The following is a 24678-nucleotide window of genomic DNA, read 5'->3' on the forward strand; positions in this document are numbered from 1 at the left end:
TGTCCCCTCCAAAGCTGACCCCCCTCACTGTTGTGTGTTTATTCCCTCAGTGACAGACCTGCTGCCCTCCCTGGATGTGACCCTCCCCCCACTTATTTTGTGTTTGTTTCCCTCAGTGACAGGCCCGCTGCCCTCCCCAAAGCCGACCCCCTTCACTCTTTTGTCTTTGTTCCCCTCAGCGAGAGAGCTGCTGCCCTCCCCGAAGCCGACCCACAAGCGGGCCTTCAGCGACGACGTGTCGCAGGTCAGCCCGGCCCCGGAGCCCGCGGGCACGCCGAGCCCCCGGCCCCGGCAGCCGCCGGAGCCCGCGTCGCGCTCCTCGCTCTGCATCAACGGCAGCCACGTGTACGGGCAGGAGCCGGCCCTGAGGAACCCGCCCGCCTCGGCCGCGGCCCCGCCGCCCGTGCCCGCCCTTCCGCGCAGGCACGACGAGGCCTTGGGCTTCAGCCCGCTGCCAGCCGACCCTCACGAGGCGCCCTGGGGGCCGGGCGGCCTGGAGAGGGCCCAGCAGCAGAGGGACGAGCCCAGGTTCATCCCGTCCCCTCCCAGCCTGGCCCTGCAGGAAGAGCTCAAGGTGTCCACCAAGGCCGTGACCCTCAGCAACCACCTGGGCAGGGCCAGGATGGAGGAGAGCAATCGCCTGGAGGGCAAAGCCGGCCGGGCCGCCGCTCCTCTGGGCTTCTCCGCCGAGCCGGGCAAGGACGGAGCGCCCGAGGACGGCAGGAAGGACGACAAGAAGGCCAAGGGAGGTTTCTTCCACCATGGGGGCAAAAGCCAAGGGGACGGAGGGACCCCCGTGCACGCCTCGGCGGCGGGCGATGAGAGGAGTAAGAACGGCGGCTGGTTTGGCTCCAAGGAGCCCAAAGAGTCCCCTCAGAAACCCAGGTCAGTGGATGAGGGTGTGTGGAGGTCCAGGCAGGTGGTTCCTGCCCCAAAGTCCAGTCTCCAAGAGCTCCTGGAGCGCCCCTGGGAGCGCTCAGGCGAGGTCAGAGCAGGGAAGACGCTTCCTTGCTCTTAGATGTCTCAGAGGGAAGGGGATTTTCTTGGATCCTCTCCTGGCTTCTGCCAGAAAGCACCTCTGCTGGATGTGGGGTGTGTTCTCAGGGAAGGGAAACCTTCCCTCTCCCCTCCATGGAGAGAGGTTTCCCTCAGCAGAGGTGAGGCTCAGTGTGGTCACACCCGAGTGGTTCCGTGGCCTCAAAATACAGATTTATTATCCTTTAACGAGCTAAAAAAAGCTTCCCTGGCACTCAGGCTGGGACGTGTTCATAACATTCTTGTAATGAACCCCACACCCCCGACAGGGTCTGGGCAGGGAGCAGCAGCACTTTGTTTACCTGAGGTATCATTGATATTCCCAAAGTTAACTAATCCCAACCCTGCTCTTTGCTCTGCCCATCCCACCCAGCCTTCCCTTCTCCCAGTTACGGACCTCTAACTGTTCTTGCTCTGTGTGGTGATTCATCCCTCCAAATCCTTGGGCTTTTGTGGTGTTTGTGCTGTTCCTGTGAGGAATTTATCACCCACGTCCACCCCTGGAGCTGAGCTGGCAGTCCAGAGGTCGAGGGTGTTGTCATTGAGAGGCAGGAAATGGGGTTAAAATCAGCCAGAAGAAAGAACAAAAAACAACCAGCACCGGGAGCTGCTTCAGCCTGCAGCCTTGGTTTATTAGAGGGATTTTCTAATCTGGGCTGACTTTAACCTAATTTACTAAGCAGAAGGATTTGAGTTCAGTCTGAGCCTCCTTTAACGAGGAAGGCACTCCTGGTTTATTCCACATAAACCTGGCTCCCACGTGGCTTAAACGTGTGAAGGGATGAGCACATCCCTGAGCCTGGCTGCAGAACCAGCCCCAAAATTCCTCCTTCCTGTGCTCAGAGTGGCCTTGAGGCTGCACAGGCAGAGCTGGGGACCCTGGGTCAGGAATATCAGGAGTATCCCGTCCCAAAACGTCCATCCTTGGGAAGGAGCAGGCAGGATGTGGGAGCTCTGTGCTTTTCCAGCAGCAGGAGAGACAAGGGGGAGGGGTCTCCCTGTGGGTGGCTCTGGCATTTTCTATCCCTGGAGGTGCCCAAGAACAGGTTGGATGGGGCTTGGAGCACCCTGCGATGGTGGAAGGTCCCTGTCCATGGCAGGGGTGGAATGGGATGGGCTTTAAGGTCCCTTCCAACCCAAACCATGCTGGGATTCTGGGATTCCCCGGAGGCTCAAAGGCCTGCCAGTGGTTTGGTGTCACATCCCAGGGCAGGATTTGTGGATGAGCCTGAAGGACTCGGGTCTCTGCAGCCTGTCCTTGAGGAAGGACACGGAGTATTCCCGCTCAAGATGGTCCTTTTAATTTTTCCTTCTAATTTTGGGATAAGGAACCTGCTGGTTAAGGCCTAGATTAAAAAAAAAAAAATCAAGGCTTAAAAATGCTGCTGTATCCAGGCAGTGACTCCACAAGTGCCTGAGGCACCCAGGGGAGATGGGATGGGATGGAGCTGCCCTTGGCATCCCTGGGGCCTTGTCGTTGGGAAATGGGTGAGAAACCAGCAGGTTTTCCCCTTTTGGAGCCCTGGGAAGGAGGCAGGCAGGGCCGTGCCTGCCCAGATCCTCTGCTGGACACTGATTTTGAGGCAGGGATGTCTGCTCCAGCTGGAATTCGGTTTCTTCTCCATCTAACCCAGTGGCTATTCACCAGGAGCGCCCCTGAACGCTGCTGGTTTCTGACGGCTCCCTGCCTTCCTGGACTCATTCCCAGCCTTGCTCCTTTCCCAGAGGGTTTCCACTCCGTGGGTTTTATTAAATCCACTCCACAGCTCGCAGTTTAGTCTCAAGCTCAGCCAGAGCTGAGATTTGTTTGGAGCTGAGCTTTGCAGAGGACTTTGTCTTGTGAGGAGAGGCTTGGATGAGCTGTGTGGCAGCAGCTCCTCTGGCTGGGATTTTCTCTCCCAAAAATAGGAGTGGATTCCAGGCAGCACGAGAGAAGGAATTCACAGAAGCCACTTTTAGGGCCTTCAGGAAGATCTGAGTGGGCTTTTAAGTTCAGTTTGCAACTGAGGATGGGAAATAATGAGCTTCAGCTGGAGCAGGGGGGGTTGAGAGTCGGAACTGGGAGGAGTGGCTCCTGGAGGATGGGGAAGTGCTGGATTTCTCCCTCCCAGCGTGCAGGGATTTGGGATAATAATTTGGTGACTGAATCTGATTTGCTGCAGAAAGGCCCTGTGCATCGTCACGGGGACAGGGTTTGTCTCTGCCCTGGTTTTTCCCAGTGCTTCAGCTTTCCTGGCCATTCATCAGGACATCGTTAGTCATTTTAATTATACCAGAACTGACCTCTCTGATTTTGTTTTGCTTCCTTACACTGAACAACTTCGTGGACCAAGCTGGTGATTCAGGTCAAAGCTGTGGAAGAGCTTTTAGGTCTTGGTGGCTTCAACGTGCCAGAGGGCAGGGATGGGTGGGATATTGGGCAGGAATTCCTGGCTGGGAGGGTGGGCAGGGGCTGGGCTGGAATTCCCACATTTGCTGGGGCTGCCCCTGGATCCCTGGCAGTGCCCAAGGCCAGGTTGGATCCCCCTGGGACGGTGGGAAGTGTCCCTGCCATGGCAGGGGTGGCACTGGATGGGATTTAGGGTCCCTCCAGCCCCAACCATTGCAGATTCTCTGATCTCTGGGGGTTCTCTGATGTCCGCCTGCAGCTGTTCAGTACCAGTGTCACTTCTAGAGCTGGATTAACCCTTGCTCTGGAGAGAAGCAGCTGCTGACCTGAGCACTTTGAAGTCTTATTTACAGGAATAAATAAGAAATAATCCCCTCCTGCTCTCCTGACTCTGGAAACTCCAGCTCTGGGGCTGCTGCCAGCAGCACCTTCTCACCTGTTTGCCCACCTTGGATAGGCCAAGTTTAACCCAGGGCTGAACGTGGTGAGAAAGCATCAAAATCTCTTGGCAAGCCCAGAAACCTCAGCCTGTAATTAGTGAAAAGGTCTGTAATTAGAAGGATGGTTCGAGCTTGCCTGCAGCAAAGCCCAGCCTGGCACAGCTCATCTTTACCCACTTGCTCTGCCAAACACACCCTTCCCAAAATAAGGAGCTGCTGCCTTTGGGCTGGGTTTGTCTGGAGCTTTATGAGAAAAGGGTTTCGTCATGTGCTGGGTGGGTTTTGCTGAGCCGTAAGTGTGGGGAGCTGGCTCTGCAAACCTGTCCGTGCTCTCACTGGGGAGAGAACTGGGCATTTCTGCCCTCAGCCCTTATTTACACCCCGTTTTCCCCGGGTCTTCTCAGCTCCCAAAGGCTCTGCTCATCATCCCTGGCTTTGCTAATCCCTGGGAGCTGCCGGCTTTGATTCTGGAGGGGATGGGAGCAGTGGGAAGATGCTGTTTGCTCTTTGGAGGCCGAATCAAAGCCTGGTTGGGGTTTGTTGTTTTGAAGGTCAGTGCGTGAAGGGTTGTATGTAAGGAAGAAGCTCAGCAGGTTTATTTGAGGCAAAGCCTGGGGCTAAAACAATCCTTTAAATGTTCCCAGGGTTTCCTCCAACGTTATCAGAGCTCTGCAGCTCCTGCTTCCTGTGGAGAATCCTGATGATAAAACGGGGGCTGCATCTTAGGCCTGGCAACAGGAGAGAAAGGGAACTGTGCTCTGCCCTGTAAAAACCGGGCCATCAGTTCCATTTCCACCTTCAAGCCCCTTCCCAGAGCCCATCCCCTTGGCCAGATATTGGCTCAGCTCCTCCCTGCTCCTCGTGAGCTCCTGATAACTGCCTTTCCTTAGTGCTGGGAATGGGAGGAAGGTTTGGAATGCTTGGAGCAGAGTCCTTGGCCAGTCCTTGGGATGGAGCATGGATGTGGTTGTGGCAGCCCCTCCAAAAGCCAGCAGGACCCAGAGCAGAGCCTGGGAAAGCTGCAGGGTTTGAGGAAGAGGGAGATGAAGGCCACGATGTGAAACCGTGTGGATTCCTTGGAGCAGCCCCGGGGAAGGAGTGGGATCAGTGTGAGGAGCCTGCAAGGCTGGGAAATGGCTCCTTGTGCTGCTGAGCCTGCATTTCCCTGGCATGGGCACCAGGCAGGATGGGGGGCTGGGTCCAGAGCTGAGCCCTGAGGTGCTTTGGAACCTCCCAGGAAAAGCACAGCCCCCACTCCCTCTCCTGAAAGCGGGAATTGGGGCTTGGAGTTTGCATCTCCCTGGGTTCCTACTGCCCAGATTTCTCCTCTTCTTTAAATGATTTTTTAAAAAATAATTAAATTATTATAACAATAATTTGAATAATAAATTATTGTTATTTTATTATTAAATATTAAATTATCCTAAAAATAATTCAAATTATTTAAAAATTAATTTTTTAAAATTTCAAGTGGTTTTGAGGGCAGATGTCTGTAAAGGAAGATTTGTCCATTTGACTGGGGCTGATGGACAGGTGAGGCCCAAGGGAAGAGCCAAGTGGTTATTACTGCACAGATAATTACTATAGATAATTTATAGATTATCCTCGGTGATTTATTAGAGAGAAATCCACTCCTTCCACCTCTGGAATTCCTATTTAAAATACATTCCCTCACTCCTTCCCTTCTGGTGCTCCCACCTTGTACAAAAAGGTCCTGGGCTGCTGCTCTTCCCGAGCCCTTCCTGCACAATTCCTGCTGTGCCAGCCCTGCTCCTGCCGGTGGCAGGAAATTCCTGATCCCTGCCAGCTCTGAAGCTGCTGCAGGATGCTCCAGCACCTCCATCCTGCTGCTTTTCCACCCAAGGCAGCCCTGAAAATGGGGAAAACGGGGCCAAAAGCAGTTGGGGAGTGGCAGGGCACGACACATCCCCGCATCCAGCCCTGCTCGGAGGGATTTTCCACTTGAGCTTCAGCACCTCAGGGCTGGATTCATCCCTGCCCTTCCCAAACCGCTGCTTTTTCCAGCGCGTGTGCCGTTTTCTCCCGGTGGTGCAGAGTCCCCCCAGCCTCCTGCAGCCAGGCTGGGCACTGCAGAGCTCTGCCCTCAGCCTGAAATCCAGGCTGGGATCCTTAGGGAGAAACCTCCCTGCGTTGAACAAGCTGTTTCCAATAGTCTTTTTTTCCATCAGGGGTTTGCTCAGCAATATTTTATTTCCTTTATTTTTTTTTTTTTTATTATTATTGCTGCGAGGCTCAAAGGCGTCTGTGAAGTGCTGCCAAACAAATAAATGAGGGCAGGAAGGTACCCGAGATTTATTTTGGCTGGCAGAGCCGTGTGCTGGGAAGGGGAGGAGAAGGAGGAGAGGGAGGAGGAGGAGGAGGGTGAGTCAGCGTTTCAGTGCTGCAAAGAGCTGCTTCCATCGGGCTGCTGCAAGGGAAGGTTTCCCTCTAGAGGAATCCTTCAGGGAGAGCTTCCTTCCTCGGGGAAAAACGGGAAAGGGGATTTTTTTTTTTTTTGGGGGGGGGGGGGCAGAGCAAGGCTCCAGGCTGGTGGGATGTTCATCCTGTGGGTTTAACCCACACCCCTGAGGGACCAGTGGCAAAAAATCAATTAGCGACACAACACGATCGAGTGTGGCTTGAAAAATCAAAAGGGGTTTAATAAAGGAAGAAAATAATACAAAAACAAAGGCAAAGCCGAGCACAGCGCAGAGACAAGTCTCCTACTTGCTACAACACCTCGAAAAGCCTAGAATTTCTTTGTTCTCTCTTTTTAGTACTCAATAATTCAGGTAGGCTTTTCCAAGGAATGACGGTGACGCTGCGATTTGAAATCCCACTGGGAAGTCACAGATTCTCGAACAGTCTCAGGCTGGTCCAGGGGAAGGTCAGGTTGGGAAATATTGGGGAAATTCCTGCCTGTAAAGGTTTTGTCCAGCCCTGGCACAGGGCTGGGGTGGAGCTCCCATCCCTGGAGGGCTTTTAAAGCCCTGTGGATGTGACACCTGGGGACAGGCTGGCCTTGGCAGTGCAGGGAGTGGTTGGACTTGGTGGTCTTAGAGGGCTTTTCCAACCTAAACATTCCATGATTTCTTCTGCCTGGAGTTTGAAGAGCCAAGAGCCCCTGAACAAACCCCGGTGGGAATGGGGTTGAGAAGCAGAAAGGAAATTTCCACAGTGGAGTTGAAGGAGGAAAACGAGAATCCAACAAAGATGGATTCAATTTCTGTCTTTATATATTTAGCCAATATCTGCAGGTCCAGCCCTTGTAAAGTCCAGAAGAATTGGAGGGACAAGGCCTGGAGGGACAGGACACAGGGAATGGATGCCACTGGGAAAGGGGACATTGGGCTGGGATCTTGGGCAGCAATTCCTGCCTGGGAGGGTGGGGAGGGGCTGGGCTGGAATTCCCACACGTGCTGGGGCTGCCCCTGGATCCCTGGGAATGCCCAAGGCCAGGATGGACATTGGATCCACCTGGGACAGTGGGAATTGTCCCTGCCCATGGCAGGGGTGGAATGGGATGATCCCTAAGGCCCCTTCCAACCCAAACCATTCCATGATGACTTGGGGAATGAAGCCAGGATCATCTCGGGGGGTTTGAGGAGGCCTTGAAGCTGTTCCTGCACCTGATGCAATTCCAGCTCCTGCATCAGCCACCCCTGAGGAGGGAATTTCCCCCACTCCCCTTCTGGCAGCTGGGATGGTCATTAGCAGCCAGGGCTCGTTAGGAGCCTGCAGCTGATTAATGCTCGGCAGCCTTTTAGAGCTGGAGCCCAGCAGAGCTGGATCAGGCCCTGGCTGCTCTTACTCAGCACAAAGGATGCAAAACATGGAATGAGTGCCAGCGGGACAGGCAGAGGTGGGGCAGGGCCCTTGTCACCTTCCCTTGTCACCTTCCCCTGTCACCTGCTCTTCCCAGCTGGGAAGGAAAATTTGCCATGCTTTGCCCTGTCGAAATCTAATTGTGGATGTTGTGAACTCGTCCAGCTGAGTGGTCAGGTATTGAGCAGCCGTTCTCTTCTGGGCAGCTTAAATTCGAGGAGGATTAGGGAAAAAGGTCCAACCCTCTGCTGAACTCCAGGCTGGGAATGCCAGGAGAGGTTTCCCTGGAGCTGCCAGTCAGGAGTGGTTTGTGCCTCAGGGTCCCATCAGCTTCTCCCAAAACTTCTGGAGATTTTCTGTGCTCACCCAGAGCCCCAAACCCCTGGGAGGGGCTGGGCTGCAGCTGTGGGCTGCCTTCCTGGCTGTTCCTCCCTGCAGAAGCAGCAGAGGACAAGGGAGCAGGGCAGGGACCAGGCTGGGCACGGCCACCACCGCTGCTTGGTGATAGCAGGAGAGGGCAGCCACGAGCTGTGTGTGCCCCAAAAAGGGAGCTGCAGCTCTGAGTGAGGATGAAGAGGCTTTTCTGTGTCCTTGGGTCACCAGGTCACTTCAGTGGTGTCCCGTGGGTGCGGGAGCGGAGCTGGTTGTGCACTGGGAGCGTTCCCTGTCCCCAAACTGGGACGGGGGACTTTGGTGGCATGGATGGCTTCAGTGGGCACCTTTCCAAGGAGGTGCTCAGAGGGGCTGTGGAGCTGCCAGGAGTGGGAGCAGCGGGTCCCCATGGTGGGGACATCACTCCTGGGCCCAGGTGGTGCCAGCCCAGCGCCCTCCCTGCTTTGGGACCGACCAGCTGCACTATCCCCAGCGTCAGCTTTTGCCTCAAGATGGCATTTTGTGCTTTAAAATGCGTGTCGGAGGCGTTTGGTGGATGCACAGTAACGTGGAAATAGTTGTCCCAGCAACTCTGTGATCCTGCAGTGCCACCTGCAATCCCCCCAAGCAGCTGGGGAGGGAAATCCCAGGGTGTAACCCCAGGGCTGGACAGACCCTGGGCACCTTGGCAAAGGAATGAATTTATTCCTCCTTCTTAAACGTTGGTGTGCCCAGAGCTGCCTGATCCATGCCCATATCTCTCCCCAGCCAAGAGGGGAACTCTCTGGAGCTCAGCTGCTGCAGGAGGCACCAATCCCATGGGATCTGTGATGGGGCAGGGCCCCAATCCTGTCCTGGGGATGGGATTGCTCCTCCCAGGGGTGAGTCAAGGGGATGGGCCCAGGAGGAGGGAGCAGGGCAGTGGGAGCACCAGGTGGACGTGGGGTGTCCATTCCACACTCCCCCTCTGTGCTGTGAAAACCTCTGAGCCTGGTGAGCCTCCTCGGGGTGGTGACTCCACATTGCTGGAGTTGTTCCCAAAGGAAGATCGAGGAAATCCCAAAGAAAGGTCCCTCGGCCCTGCCTGAACAGGCAGCAGGGCGCTCTCAGCCTCACTTGGGGTGAGATTCTGAATTCCAGGTGTGCTGAATGCCTCCCACCTTGGGATCCCCCGTGGGGTTTCAGTGATCTCTGGCAGAAGTGACGTGGCAAGGGGCATGTGGGAGGCGGGGCAGAGTCCAGAGTGGGGCCAGGGCCCTGTCCTGGCCACGTGTTCCTTCCTGCTGGGCTCTTGTTCCTCAGCCCTGTCCCTCTCTCCTGTGCAAGCGCGAGCTCCGTGCGCGCTCCCATGCTGGTCATGCTGACAAACCAGTGAGGAGGCACTGGGGCGAGCTGGGAAAGGCTCCTGTGTGTGCCTGGAGTGGTTCAGGCACGCAGTGACCCTGTAACCCTGATGCAGGAGCCCGGGCAGCTCCTCGTGCTCCACCTGCCCTGGGTGGTGCCACCAGCACCGGGACAAACTTACCGAGCCAGTCCTGGGGGCTGCAGGAGGTGGGAAAACCTCTCTGGCTCCTGAGGCAGACAGGGGAATGTGGAGGAGTGTCCTGGGAGCAGGGCTGCCCCTTCCTGTGTGTCGTGCATGTCCTTTCCACGCCTCGACTCCATAATCATTGCTCTGCCTAACAAGAGCCAGGCATGGGTTTGGTCATGGCGCTGCTTGGAGTTTGTGGTGTGTGTGGTGTGTGCTTGCAGCTCTGTCACAGCATTAACCAGGAGGACTGTTCTGTCTTCCCTCCACAGCCTGGAAGTGTCTCCTCAGGTAGAAACCAGCTCAGATGCTCCTTCTCATTCTGCTCCCTGCTCCCCTGCCCCGTGCCCTGCTGCCCGCCCCGCTAGCATGCCCAGCTCTAACCTCGCTGCCGCTCCTGGAGACAGCCAGGCCGGATGCTTGTCCCCCACCAACCCATTCCTCAACTCCCTGCAGAGCAATCCCTTCTTTGAGGAGCTCCTCGCTGACCAGGTACTAAATTCTCCTTCACCTACTCACTTTCTCTCTAGTTTCCCGCCTGGGCCGCGTGCTGCGCCAGAGGTCGCTGGGAGCTTTTATTCCTCTGAGGATTGCGGGCCCTCTGCCTCCCCAAGGCAGGCAGACCCCGAGAGGGAGTCTCCAGCCCAAAGCGTTGGTGTCCCCGTGCCCGAAACCACCCCCCCAGCGCCGGGAGAGCTCCCTCCTGCCGACACCGACCCCGCCGTCCCCCCGGCGCCCTCGGAGTGGGACGATACCTTCGATGCCTTTGCCACCAGCAGGCTCAAACCGGAGAGGAAGAAGGAGACCTCGTTTGCCTCGGTGGCAGCAGAGGGCATGGCTTTCATTGACGACCCCGACAGAGCCGGCCCCGCGGAGAGCTCAGCCGAGCCGCCCTGCCAGAAGGGCTCCAAGGTGTTTGAGGAGGCCGAGTCGCCCGTCGGCGCCGAAATCCCTGCAGCTCTCCGCTCTTGGACGAATTTCTCCACTTTAGACGTGGGGGCCAACCTGGTGAGCACCACCCAGGAGGCCACGGTGATCGAGGACGTGCTGAGCCCCGTGTCTGCGGGCTCCATGGCCGGGAGGAGGAAAAGCAGCACGCCCACGGTCTGGACAGCCGCGTTTGCCTCGGGCAACCCCGGGGACAAAGAGGCGTCAACGGCGCTGAGCGCTGCCAGTAGCGCTAGGGAGGAAGGGGACAGTGGTGAGGAGGACTCGTGCAGTGCAGGGACAAACGGTTGGATGACCATAGCCACGGAAACCGCCGCTGACCCCTCCGAGAGCACCCCCAGCGCGGCCGAGGAGCGCGAGGCCACCTTCGGCCCGCGCCCGCCCTTCCTGGCCGAGGGCACCTTCGAAGCCCAGGGCTCGTCCCGCGCCTCCAGCCGCGTGTTACCCAGGAGCTCATTGTCCCCCGAGGCCCTGCCCGGCAGCACCGTGGTGGCCGTGCCCCCGCGGGTGGCACCGCGGAGGTTCCCCGAGGCGGGCGCCGAGCCCGGGGGCGCCCAGGAGGGCGCCGTGGACATCCGCAGCTCCGTGTACAGGCTGCAGGCCAGCATGAGGCTCCAGGCCAGCGACGGCCTCCTGAGGCTCAGCTCTGACATCCGGGAGAGGCACGTGGTGCTGTCCCCGTGGGCAGGTCCCCAAGGCCACCAGGAGCCCGTGCCCGGCCCGCCGGTGCCGCCCCCCAAACCCCCCCGGTGGTTCGCGGCCGCGGGGGCTGCGGGGGACGGCGAGGAGGGGGAGCCTGGTGGCACCCAGCCAGGCAAGCAGGAGCTAGGGGAGGACTCAGAGGGCCCGAGAGCAGAGGTGGAATTGCCAAGGAGCCGTGGGAGCAGCGAGCCCTCGGTGCCAGCACCCCCCAGCCTGCCCAAATCGAGAGCGGGAGCCGCTGAAGCCGGGAGCGAGTTCCCAGCGCCCGAGGGTGCCAGAGCTGCCGCTGTGGACTCAGCAGCTGCCTCGGGGACAGGGGACACCTCTGTGGGGGAGCAGCCAGCAGAGATGAACGAGACAGATGTGGCCGAACAGTTTGAGACTTGCGCATCCAAGTTCTCCCTGGACGGACTGGAGCAGTCGGGTGCTGAGGAGAGCTGGAGCCAGCCCCGTTTATCCCCTCAGATACGGGGGGCCACAGACAGTGCCAAGTGGGAAATGGCCTCCAAACAGGAGCTCTTCCCCGAGGAGCTCAGTATTTCAGGACTAAACCCACCTTCCAAGCTAGACCTGGGCCAGCCGGCCAGCTGGACGGCTCTGGAAGAACAAGAGGCAGCTGGGCATCCACAGCCACAGCGCCAAAGGTCAGAACGTGGGGAGAGCCCATCCCAGGATGGTGAGGGGCGAGCAGGAGAGCAGCCCGAGCCCTGTGCCCCTCCCGAGGAGGCAGAGCAGGGCAGCACCAGCGAGGAGCCCCAGGGGCACTCGGCAGAGAGCAGGATAGACTTCAAGAAAGCCGATTTCTGGAAGCCAGATAGGGCAGAGGAGAGGCACACACAGGGAGCTTCAGCCTTGAGGAATCCCTTTACCCTGTCGCTGAGCCCCAACTCCCCGAGCAACCCCTTCGTGGAGAAGCCCCCAGCCCCTCTCCCCGTCCAAGCTGTGCTGCCCGAAAAGCTTGAGCGGGCCGACTTCAGCTTCCTCAGCCTGCAGGAGGAAGCCCCCGGGCACGGCTTGCAGCCCACTAACGCTACCCCCCTGCATGCCAGCCAGCCCCTGGCCTTCTCCACCCCTTTCCTCGTGGCTGCCACTAACCCCGAGCCGTGTGGCCTCCCCCGGAGCCCCGCGGGGGTCCCCGCCCGCCCCGCCGCCGCCCGGCCCCGCCCGCAGCCCGGGGATGCTCAAGCTTCAGCGCTCCCGGTTCTGCCCAGGGAGACACGGCCGGCTGAGAAGCCCCTGTGCCAGCAGACGACCAGGTGAGCACTGCGGGGAAAGGCAAAGGGTTTTGTGTGTGTGTGTGTGTGTGTGGGAGAGCTGAGCCCTGGCCCCTTCTGCTCTCCGGCCAGCTGGGCTCACTCCAAGGAGGCTGCTCCGCTCAGTGCTGCAGCTCCTCCTTCTCTCACCTTCCCCTGGTCGCAGAGAGCCCCAGCCCGAGCTGCTGGGAGCCTGGGCTCTCTGGGATCCTGAGGGGAATGGCCTCCGGTGTCCCGTGTGTCCCCTGGCCAGGGCAAAGGGTTCCGTGCACCCACGGCCTGCCCCAGCTGGAAATTCAGAACTGGACCCACGTTTCACTTGGCGCTGGTTTTGGCTCCCATCATCTTCCCCGTGCTTGCAGAAGAAATGCCTTTTCCCGTGCCTGCCAGGAGAGCTTGTGGCTGTTTCTGCTCTCCTGAGCTCCCTCATGGCATGTGCACAGCTGCTGCCCCTGCCCTTGCCATCCATTCAGCTTTGGCTGCTTTTCCTTTCAAGTGCCCGTTGGGTACTGAGAACCTCCTTCTCTCCGTAGCCAAAGAAAAAGAGAGTTTTCTCACCAGGGCAAAATGCCCTTCTCCCCTCCCTCCTGCCGACATGCCCGTTGGTGATGAAGCAAGTGGGATTTAGCCTTGAGGCTGAGGGGGATGGGAAGGGTGGAAAGAAGGGGCTGCTCCTCCTCCCAGGTCAATCCTGGCTCTGTACAAACGCCCTGAAGCAAAGCTGGTGAGTTCAGGGCATGGAGTCTTGCCCTGTGTCCTTCAGTCCATCTCATTGTCCTGGTTCTCCTTCCCCTGGCCTGCCTGGGCTCTGCCTGCCCGATTTCCCAAACTGATTTCCCAAGCTCCAGCAGGGATTTATTGATCAGCCTCACTGATCCTGAGGCACATGGAGCTTCCTAGGGGCACTGAGATGGTAAAATCCCACCTTGCCCCAGGAGCAGGAGTGGTTGTGGCTCTGAGGAAAGGAGGGAAGATGGGACCAGCAGGACTCACTGAGCTCCAGCCCTTCCACAAGGGCAGCTCTCCTTGGGTTGAGCGTGAGGTGCAAAGTCATCTCTGGAGCAAAGGCCAGCATCTGCCTGGGTCTGTCGGATGATTTTTTTTCTTCCTATTTAGGCCAGGTCCTCCAATCATTTTTAATTGGATTATTCATCCTCCAGCAGATAGCCTTCTTGAAAATTTGCAGAGATGCTGCACAGAAACATGAATTTTGTTGCGTTTCATGGAAAGAGAAGTGTCCTGCCATCCCAACGGGATAACTGAGGCAGTGAGGGGAGTGCAGGAATCTCTGTGCTGGTAGTGCCTGCTCGTGGTCATCCCCAGCCTTGCCTGTGCATCCATCCAGGCTCCTGGCATGGAATGGGATCCAAGAGCTGGATATCCTGGTTATCAGTGCTGCCTTCTGTCGTGACATGGTCAGGAGGTCCTGGAACTTCCCTGCTCGGGTGCCTCCAGCACATTTCGGATACTTGCTGTGACTGAAGAACCTCTGAAGAGCTCCTGAGGCCTCTGGGGAGATATGATAACTGTCCCAGGGTGAGGGAGGAAGACTGGAAGGGATCTTTTCCCAATCCTCATGGCCACGCTTCCCTTCCCAGGATCATCTCCTGTTGGAATGGCCAGAGGCACATTGATGAGGGGAAGATGGTAGGAAAAAAGGTGGAAGGAAAGAGGAAAGACTTCAGGCTTGGAATGGGCTTTAAGTCCTGGCTGGGACAGAAGTGTCTGCAGGTGAAGGGGAGCAGGTACCTGGTGAGGGTTTGAGGTGAGGGGGTTCAGTGCCTCCTCAGGAAAGCTGGAAACTGGGACTGGGGTCCCATGGCCCCTTCCCAAGTGGCCAGAGGCTCTTTGGTCATCTTGTGTGGCTGCTGGGGCAAGGGAGCATCAGCTGCAACTCCCAGGTGTGTGGAGGGCCCTGTGCTGCTCCTGGGGAGAGGGCAGGATGGTGCCTTCACTGCTGGGAAGGTGTCGCATCCCTGGGACAGGAGGGACCCCAGGGACAGCCTGGGACTGTGCCTTGGGAGCTCCGCTGCTGGGACGAGCCTGGCAGCTGTGCAGCTCCTGCCCCTCCCTTGGAATCCAGCAGCTGTGCAGCTCCTGCTCCTCCCTTGGAATCCAGCAGCTGTGCAGATCCTGCACTGGAATCCAGCAGCTGTGCGGCTCCTGCCCCTCCCTTGGAATCCAGCAGCTGTGCAGCTCCTGCACTGGAATCCAGCAGCTGTGCAGCTCCTGCTCCTCCCTTGGAATCCAGCAGCTGTGCAGCTCCTGCTCCTCCCTTGGAATCCAGCAGCTGTGCAGCTCCTGCTCCTCCCTTGGAATCCAGCAGCTGTGCGGCTCCTGCCCCTCCCCTGGAATCCAGCAGCTGTGCGGCTCCTGCCCCTCCCCTGGAATCCAGCAGCTGTGCGGCTCCTGCCCCTCCCCTGGAATCCAGCAGCTGTGCGGCTCCTGCCCCTCCCCTGGAATCCAGCAGCTGTGCAGCTCCTGCACTGGAATCCAGCAGCTGTGCAGCTCCTGCCCCTGCCTTGGGGCTGGCCCAGCATCTTGTGGCAGGTGCAGGTGACAGCAGTGGGGATGTCACAGGTGCCGAGGTGGTGGCACAGGCTGTGCCCCCCTCGTGTCAGGAGTGCAGGGAGTCACAGCATTCTGAAAACGAGGTCTCAGGTTAGGTCACCTCACCCTGGTGGTCCTGGTGGAGCCCCTGGAGCTGGGATTGTGGCCTGGCACAGCCAGGGCCAGGCCTGGGGGAGCTGATCCCGAGCCCAGCCATTCCCATTCCTCCTCTAGAGCCTTTCTCCATGGAGAGCTGGCCCGTGGCTGCTGTGTGGTGCTCCAGGCACAGCAGCTGGGCCATGGGAGAGCCATTCCCAGGGATTTGTCCTCTGCTGTCTGGTTCTGTGTGAGGAGCATTTTCATGAACATTCACAGGTTTCCTTTGGGAGTTGCTGAGGGAAGTGCTCCTGGTTTTGCCCTGTGCTCTGCAGTGACCTTGGAAGCGCTGGTGAAAGCTGGGACAGGGCAAGGCTGGCTCAGAGAGGGGGACAGGGCTGGGCCAGTGTCACCCTGAGATGTTCCACCTTGGCCTTAAGCTCCATCATGACTCAGATCCACTTGGGATGCAGCTCTGGATTAGGAGCCTGTGAGCAGCTCATTCCGCACTCGGGTTGATGTTCATGGACCAGGAGAGGAAACTGGCCCAGCTCCTTGGCAGGTCCACCAGGACTTCAGGCCTGTCTGGGAGGTGTGGAGCATCCCTGGAAGGACCTGGTGCCACCATCCCAGGACAAACACAGCTCGAGGAACGTCTCCAGCTCTTGGATCCTCCCGGAGACAAACGGAGGAGGCAGAGCCCTCAGTGGGAAGCAGCAGGATAATGATTTCTTTTCCAAAGTACCTTTTCCAGCCCTGCAGCAGTGACTGTTCCCACTTGCCATGGGGCTGGCAGCTGCCTGTGACCACACCTGGGTGGGATTATCCCTGTTTTCAAACACATCCAAGCATTCCCACTGGCTTCCCAGGCCAGCTTGGTCCCAGGGAGGTTCCTAGCCATGCTCTGGTCATAGCTTCTGTGCTGGCTGTGGGGGTGTGACAGTGACATTTGGGGCTCAGGCCTGGCTGTGATGAGCAGCCCTGGTGGCTCCCCCAGCCCTCTCTCCCTTCTCCTGCAGTGTCCTGGTGGTTGTAGCTCCTGTAGGGTTTAGTCCCAGTGGGCAGTGTGGAGCCTCATGTGCAGAGCAGCAACTCCTCCAGCCCCTGGCACTGTCAGTGACTCCACCTGTGGGATCCCTCTCCATCCTTTCCAGGATCCTGGGCTCTGTCCATGTGCTTGGACAGCTCTGCCAGGGGATCAGAGAGTCACAGTGTCCAGAGCTGGGAGAGACCCACAGGGATCATCCTGTCCCTGCACAGACCCCCAACAGTCCCACCCTGGGCACCCCTGGCAGGGCTGTCCAAAGGCTCCTGGAGCTCTGGCAGAGTTGGGAATGTGCCCATTCCCTGGGGAGCCTGGGCAGTGCCCAGCACCCTCTGGATCAGGAGCCTTTCCCTGAAATCCATCCTAAACCTCCCCTGGCACAGCTCCAGCCCTTCCCCAGGCCTGTCCTTGGGCACCAGAGGGAAGAGATCGGAGCTGCCCCTGTGCTGCCCCTCGGGAGGAGCTGATCCTTTGGCTTGTTGGGGCAGCTTGGTGGCTGCCGGCACATGGACTGTCCCCTCCCAGCACATGGGCAGCAGGAGGCACCATCGTGGCTGAAGAGGATTTCCACATCCTTGGTGTGTCCTGATCCTATCACCGCGGACGAGGCACGAGGACACAGCACCGCTGGGACACACAGCTGGTGGGGTTGTCACCAGTGAGACAGCCCATCATCCCGAGCTTTGCTGAGATCCCAGGTGGAGGTTTGGATGTTTCCATCCCAGTGGATGGATGTTTGGATGTTCCCATCTTGAGGATGGATGTTGGGATGTTCCCATCCCAATGGATGGAAGTTTGGGTGTTCCCATGCCAGAGGATGGATGTTTGGACGTTTCCATCCCAATGGATGGGTCTTTGGATGTTCCCATCCCAATGGATGGATGTTTGGATGTTTCCATCCCGAGGATGGATGTTGGGATGTTCCTATCCCAATGGATGGATGTTTGGATGTTTCCATCCCAGGGATGGATGTTTGGATGTTTCCATCCCAACGGATGGAGGTTTGGATGTTTCCATCCCAATGGATGGATCTTTGGATGTTTCCATCCCAATGGATGGAGGTTTGGACGTTTCCATCCCAATGGATGGATCTTTGGATGTTCCCATCCCAGCGGATGGCTGTTTGGATTTTCCCATCCCAATGGATGGAGATTTGGATGTTCCCATGCCAGAGGATGGATGTTCCCACCCCAATGGATGGTTGTTTGGATGTTTCCGTCTCGAGGATGGTGCACGGCTGTGCCTGCTCCTTGCAGGGAGGGAGCATCAGGTCACTTCTCTTTCCATCATGCTGAGAAGGAGCTGGACTTTGCTCAAGCCCAGAACAAAAGTCAAAAGTGAGGCAAAAATAAATGAGAGTGTCATTCCGCCTTAACTGGCTCCTCACCCTCCTTTTGGCCTCGTCGAGGGGGACAAATTCTGCGGTGGCTTTCAAGCAGGTGACACTCAGCTCTTGTGCTGGAGCATCAGTGGTGGCCCCAGACTAACCTGGGGGTCCCTGGGCAGCAGAAAGCTGCTCTGGGCAGCGGATGCAGCAGCCTCTGGCCACACTGGAGCCGGGTTTGAAACCCTGGGAGCTGTGACCCCAGTGAGGATGGGCAGGGCAGGTGTGGGTGTCTCAGCCAGACACCTGTGCTGGGGCTCCTTATCTCCTGGCTGAGCAGGAACAGCTCCACGGGCTCTGCCCTGCCCTGCTGGCTGTCCTCGGAGCAGGAGAGCTCTGGGCAGCACAGCCGTCAGGGTTCAGGTTGTACTGGGTGCTGCCGTCCCTGCACAGCCCCAGGGAGAGCGAGCGGCCGGGGGTGCTGATTGTCCCCCCTTGTTCCCCGCAGCCCCCACCCCGTGAAGCCCCTGAGTGCTGTGCAGGAGGGCTCCAGCGACAGGAAGCAGCAGCAGCAGCAGCCCAGGGCCAGCCTGAGCTCGGCGCTGAGCAATGGCCTGGAGAGGCTGAAGATGGTGGCCACGAGCAGCGTCCAGCCCCTGGCCCCGGCCGCCCACCCGGACAAATGCGACCCCAAGGTAAAGGGAGGAGCCTGCCCCGAGGTGAGGCTGTGCCAGAGCTGCTCCAGGTGTGCTGCTGCTGCTGGTGGTGGCAGGCTCCTGCCATGGGGTGTGTGTGCACCCAGGCCTCTGGTTGCTCTTGTCCCACGAAGCCACAGGCTGTGCACCTGCTCACCCCATCGCCTGCTTTGGTTTGGGGCTGTGGCTGTGCAGTGTGGGAGTGAATCCCTGCTTGTAGGAACATGGGATGGGTTGGGATGGGAGGGACCTCAGAGCCCATCCAGTGCCACCCCTGCCGTGGTGCCCTGGGGTGACTCTGCTTGAATTTGCTGTTCTGGAGGGACCCCATTTGGAGGTTTTCTCCCAAATTTGCCCCAATCCAGGACACATGGGCAAGGAGACCTCCCACCATTCCAGGGTGCTCCAAGCCCCCGTGTCCAACCTGGGGACACCATGAGATATGGCAGGTGAGAGGTGTAGTAGCTCCTCTGCAGGGTTCCTAATCCTGGCAGGGGGAAGGTCCTTCCTGGAGCTTTGCTGACCTGGCTGTACACCAAACTGGTGTGTCTGAGCCAGCAAAGCACCTGTGACACCTCTGAGGACACTGAGGGTGACTCCTCCATCCCTTTGTCCCCTCCCAGTCCCTTTGCCTCCCCAGTGTCACGTGGAAAACGCTGCTGGGGTTCACCTGAGTGAAGGACAAGCACAACCCCACTGCTTTTAGAAGCTTGTGGGTGCTGCAGGGAGTTCAGCCGGTGCTTTATGAGCACTCTGCGGGGTCCCCCTGTGCCGCTCCTGCCTCTCCACTTTGGAAAGACAAGCATGGGAAGTAGGAGCGCACGCTTGTGCTGCATCCTGCAAACATCACCAGGAGCAGAGGTTTTAATTCCAGCCCCTGAACGCCCCTCTTGGTTCCCAGCAGGACCCTGCCCAGCTGGACCAGTCAGCCAAGTATTACCACCTGACCCACGACGAGCTGATCCAGCTGCTGCTGCAGAAGGAGGGCGAGCTGAGCAAGAAGGAGGAGCACATCCAGGAACTGGAGAACTACATCGACCAGCTGCTGGTGCGCATCATGGAGCAGTCCCCCACGCTGCTGCAGATCCCCCTGGGCGGGGGCCAGGCCCCCTGAGCCCCCCCAGGGCAGCAGAGCTGTGCCCCGCTAATGACCACGCTGCCAACGCCCCCGCACTCCCTCCTCTCACCCGGGGCCTCCTCCACCCTTAGGAGGGTTCTCTGCTCCTTCCCAGCCCAAGCTTGCCCCAGCTCGGCTCCAGGGAGCTGTAGGGTCGTCACCCAGCACCCTATGGGGAGGAGCAGAGCCCTCCCCACGAGGCAGGCGCCTCCCCGGGCACTCCTCCTCCTCCTCCTCCTGCCAGAGCTTTAAGTGACCCGTGGACATCTGAGAGCTGGAAACCGTCTCCCCGTGACTTCATCCTGCTGCTGCTCCTCTTCCCAAACTCCTCCTCCTCCTCTCTCTCCTCCGAGGTGGTGTCCCCTGGCTGCTGGGTGACACTGGGGACACCCAGACCCAGTGAGGCTCCGCTAGCTCCTGACCAGAGCCTGTGGGACGCCCCTTCCCCTCCTGCCCCAGTTACCCCCAGGGAAGGGTGAAGAGCCACCTCCGGTTTGTGCCCGTCCCTGAGCACAGGGAGATGCTCCCCAAAGGGACAGTGCCACGGTTTGGGCACCTGGGGCGGTGTCAGACCCACACTGGGCCTGTCACAGCACCAGTGACACTGCCTGGGTCCCTCACGGCTGGACTGGGAATGTGGGAAAGGGATGGTGGGACCGTGCCCCTGGAGTGCAGCAGGAGCTCCTCTGCATCCCCCAGGCAGCACGGGGCTGGTGTGCCCTGGAGGGACTGAGGAGGGCAGAATCCACGTGGAATTTCCACTCAGGATTCCCAGGAATGGCTGCTCACACCTACCCTGCCCTGCCCCTGCCTTGTGTGTTCCAGCACAGCAGGAAAATGCCCCCAGAGTGAGGCCTGGGGGCTCTGACCCCTCTGCAGGGCCCCTGCGGGGTCAGGCACCCCAAACACTCCTGGCACAGCCCACAGTTCCCAAATCCAGCCAGGGCAGAGCCCAGCCTGCCCCCCCTGAGCACATCCACACCCTGGGATCAGCCTCAGGGCCAGTGGGGCAGCTCTGGCCACTGCTGAGCCCTCCGTGACCACCCCAAGGGCTCTCATTTACCTGCCTGCACTGATTGATTTGGAGGTGCTGTGACAGGGGAGAGGAGGGATATCATCCCCTCCCTCATCCTGCCGGGATTTTGGCTGGAGAAAGTTCCTGTGCAGGCAGAGGGGGCAGTTGGAGTGGGATTTCCGCATGAAAGGCTTCTTCTCCCTCCTCTCTATCTCCCAAAGTTTCTGGGCTCTTCTAAAACCTCCCTGCTCTCCTCTTTACTTGCTTCAATATAGACCAGGACTTTGAAGAATGGTGCCTTTTGCCACAGGCCAGTAGCAGTTTCCTATCCCCAAAAAGGCTCTGAAATCCCCTTCTCGGTCCCACACAACCTGCCTGGGGCAGGTTCCTCCTCCATTTTCCTTCTCAGCCAAGAAAAGGGAGTTAATCGTGTACCCACGGGCAGCAGAACCTCCCCACCACCTGTGCAGGAGCCCCGGGCACTCCCAGGAGTTGTGCACAGCAGCTCAGGAGAAGTGGAGGCTGAGATCAGGAGCTGCCAGGGCAGGGAAGAGAAAGATTCCAAGATAAAACGCAGCTGGACACAGTGTTGGGGCAGGAGGAAAGGAGCTCTGGGCCTGTCCAAGCCTTGGGCCACTGCTCCAGGAGGAGGATTTGAAGCCATGAACCTCTCACTCCTCTCCTGGGAAACACCTGAGGGTTTGCGCTGCTCCTCCCTCCGTGTTTCTGCGGTGGGATGGGATGCCCAGGGGAAGGTGTTTCTCCCATTTCAGAAAGTGCCAGGAGCCTGTAGGGTCACACCCCGTGGGCTGGCAGCCCCAGCCCCTCTCTGTGTGCCCCACCTGTGTCCCCGGGAGCTGCAGGCACTGGCAATGAATCCCCAGGAGTGAGTGCTGGGAAAAGGGAGAGGAATTCCTCCGGAGGGCATTAACACCTCCCACGGGAGCCAGGGCCCCTCGGTGGCTCCCGGAGCACACAAACATCCTGTCGTTGGCCCCGAGCCCCTGCGGGGATGGGTGCTGGTGCTCCCCACGCAAGTGCCAATGTTTATCTGGATCCCACGGCACCTCCTTCCCTCCTCTCCCGTCGTGTCTCACCGCCTCCCTCAGCCCCCCTCTGCCTTAGTCAGCTCTGCCTTGTTTTGCTCCAAAAGCCTCAATGTTTTGCACTTGAATTTCAAAAGTTACTCTCAGAGCTCAGCAGGTTGTACCAGGTGTGCAGCCCTGCCAGCAATAGGTGCTTCCACATCTCCTGCCTTTGCAGCAATAAATGCTTCCACATCTGCCTTTGCAGCAATAAATGCTCCCACATCTGCCTTTGCAGCAATAAATGCTTCCACATCTCCTGCCTTTGCAGCAATAGGTGCTTCCACATCTCCTGCCTTTGCAGCAATAGGTGCTTCCACATCTCCTGCCTTGCCAGCAGTAGGTGCTTCCACATCTGTTCTTAGCAATACCTGTTCTATTCCCTCACCTCCTGCCTTTCCAGGGATACCTGTTCCCTCATGTCCTGCCTTTCCAGCAAGAGGTGCTTCCTCATCTCCTGTTTCCAGCCATGCCTGTTCCATTCCCTCATCTCCTGCCTTTCCGAGAATTCCCGTTCTGTTCCCTCATGTCCTGCCTTTCCAGCAATCGGTGCTTCAAAAATCTCCCATTTGCAGCAATACCTGCTCTCTCCATGTCCTCCCTTTCCAAGAATTCCCTCATCTCCTGCCTTTCCAGCAATGGGTGTTTCCATATCTCCCATTTCCAGCAATACCTGTTCCCTCCTTTCCTGCCTCTCCAGGGATGCCTGTTCCTCCTTCCTCTGCCTTTCTAGCCGTAAGTGCTCCCACATCTCCTGGTTTTAGCAGTACCTGTTCTGTTCCCTCGTCTCTTGTTTCCAGCAATACCTGTTGCCTCCTTTGCTGCCTTTTCAGTAGGTGCTTTGACATCTTCAGCCTTTCCAGCCATACCTGTTCCACTTCCTCATCTCCTGCCTTTCCAGCAGTAGGTGTTTCCATATCTCCTGCCTTTCCAGCCATTCCTGTTCCATTCCCTCACCTCGTGCCTTTCCAGCAATTTCTGTTTTATCCCCTCATCTCCTGCCTTTCCAGCAATGAGTGCTCCCATATCTCCCATTTCCAGCAATACCTGCTGCTTCCATCTCGTGCCTTTCCAAGAAAACCTGTTCCCTCATCTCCTGCCTTTCCAGCAATTCCTGTTCTATTCCCTCATCTCCTGCCTTTCCAGCAATAGGTGCTTCGACATCTCCAGCCTTTCCAGCAATTCCTGTTCTATTCCCTCATCTCCTGCCTTTCCAGCAATAGGTGCTTCCATATCTCCCATTTCCAGCAATACCTGCTCCTTCCACCTCCTGCCTTCCCAAGAATTCCCTCATCTCCTGCCTTTCCAGCAATTCCTGTTCTATTCCCTCCTCTGCCTTTTCAGCAACGGGTGCTTCCATGTCTGCTGTTTACAGCAGTACCTGTTCTATTCCCTCATCTCCTGCCTCCAGTGATTCCTGTTCCCTCATCTCCAGCCTTTCCAAGAACTCCTGTTCTGTTCCCTCACTCCCTGCCTTTCCAGCAGTATTATCCCTCATCTCCAGCCTTTCCAGCAGTATTATCCCTCATCTCCTCCCTTTCCAGCAGTTGTGTTCCCTCATCTCCAGCCTTTCCAGCAGTATTATTCCTCATCTCCTGCCTTTCCAGCAGCTGTGTTCCCTCATGTCCTGTCTGCAGCAATCCCTGCCATCTCCAGGAGCCAGGGTGTGCTGGAGCAGTTTGGGAAAGGTGTCTTACAGGTCCTCCTGTCTCTGTTCTGCTTCCCCACCCCGCCGTGCTGAAAATGTGGTTTTCCCCTCCCCTCCCCACGCAGTTTTTGTTCCGTGAGTAAGAGCAGCCCAGCAGCTCTGGAGTGGAGTTAAACTCCACATTCCCAAGGGAATGGTTTTGAGGACCTAAAAGCTTCCTCAGAGAGGGAGGGGATGAGGAGGAGAAGTGGGGAAATGTTCTCATGTTGCCCGTTCGGGATTTATCTCCGTGTTCAGTGACTGAATCTCCCTGATCGGTGGTTTATTTGGGATCCCAGGGGCAGGAGCAGCGTTCCTGCTCCGTGTTCCTGGCCATGCTCTGAGCCACGGGATTTATCTCCGTGTTCAGTGACTGAATCTCCCTGTTTGGTGGTTTATTTGGGATCCCAGGGGCAGGAGCAGCGTTCCTGCTCCGTGTTCCTGGCCGTGCTCTGAGCTCTGTCCCTCTCTGCTGAGCCCTGCACACCCCAAAGGTTTTCTGGGCCAGCAGCAGCTTCTCCCTGTTGTGTTTTAAGCACAGCCGTAACAATTCCCTGTGGTTTCGCCTTTCTCCTGGAGTTTGTTTTTCCACGCTCGAGCTGTTCCTCGAGGCTGCAGCGGGGTGCTGTGCTCTGCCTTTGCTGTCAGCCCACAGCTGGGTTTTTTTTTTGCTTCTCGAGAACTTTTTGGCCACTGATTTCTTTTCCCCTTGCCTGGTCCTCCTGGTCCACGTGTGAGCCAGGAGAGCCACCAAGGTTTATCCTCAAATGGGAACAAACCTGAAGGATTGTGGATTCTCCGGTGTGAGCCAGACTCTGTCTGGGAAGGAACCACCGTGTTTGGGGTTAAAAACCTGGGAAAAAAAACCATCCCCAGGTGGGAGAAGCCTCGGGGTTTTTCGGAGTTGTTGGTTTCCCTGTTCCTCACGTCCGCAGGAAGTGGGTTCTGTGTGTCTCATGTTTTAAGAGTTGCGACTAATGTTTATAAAGAGCTTGTTATTTACGTTTTAAGCACTTTAAAGAGGAAAAAAAAAAGAAAAAAAAATAAAAGTTGTTCAAGCTGTTCCTAGACACTTCTGATTCATTGACAACAGCGTCTGTGCTGACGGCGCCTGGACACTGAGTGACATTTCTGTTTGTTTGCTGCAGGAGGAGGAGGAGGAGGAGGAGGGTGTCCAACTCCTCCAGCAGCTTTTCCACCTGCCCTGACAGTCCCCGAGTGCTGTGCAGTGGGAACGCTGCAGAAACCTCGAGTTCCTCCCCAAATGCTGCTCCTGCCTCAGCTGTGGGCCACGTGAGGGGTCCAGGATTCTTCCAGGGTTCTTGTTTTGTGCCCTCAACATCCTCGGAGTGTGGCTGGGATTGGTGTGAGCTGGAGTCAGGGTGGATTTTGGGAATGTTCCTTTCCTGGAAAGGTTTGTCCAGCCGTGGCACAGCTGCCCAGGGCAGGGCTGGAGTCCCAATCCCTGAGGGATTTCACTCCCCGTGCATGTGGCACTTGGGGACACGGGGCAGTGGTGGCAACGCTGGGGATGGTCGGGATGGATGATCTCAGGGGGATTTTCCAACCTGA

The 24678-nt window shown here is 57.8% G+C and overlaps 1 protein-coding gene across 3 annotated transcripts in view; it reads left to right on the forward strand.

Annotated features, from left to right (window-relative positions):
* The window catches only part of RAB11FIP5 (RAB11 family interacting protein 5), a 42905-nt gene extending 18227 nt beyond the window's left edge, over positions 1-24678 (forward strand). The window contains exons 3-6 of one of the 3 annotated variants that reach the window (XM_066185110.1): positions 180-885; positions 10120-12495; positions 18016-18202; positions 19104-24678. In XM_066185110.1, coding sequence (XP_066041207.1) covers positions 180-885; positions 10120-12495; positions 18016-18202; positions 19104-19316 — 3482 coding nt within the window. In that variant the 3' untranslated portion in view covers positions 19317-24678. The remainder of the gene's footprint in view (positions 1-179; positions 886-10119; positions 12496-18015; positions 18203-19103) is intronic. The other 2 variants (XM_066185111.1, XM_066185112.1) reach the window with 2 other exon arrangements.

This window comes from Chamaea fasciata, unplaced genomic scaffold (assembly GCF_029207755.1).
Source record: "Chamaea fasciata isolate MVZ Bird 193981 ecotype frontalis unplaced genomic scaffold, bChaFas1.0.hap1 SCAF_6, whole genome shotgun sequence".
Taxonomy (NCBI): Eukaryota; Metazoa; Chordata; class Aves; order Passeriformes; family Sylviidae; genus Chamaea; species Chamaea fasciata.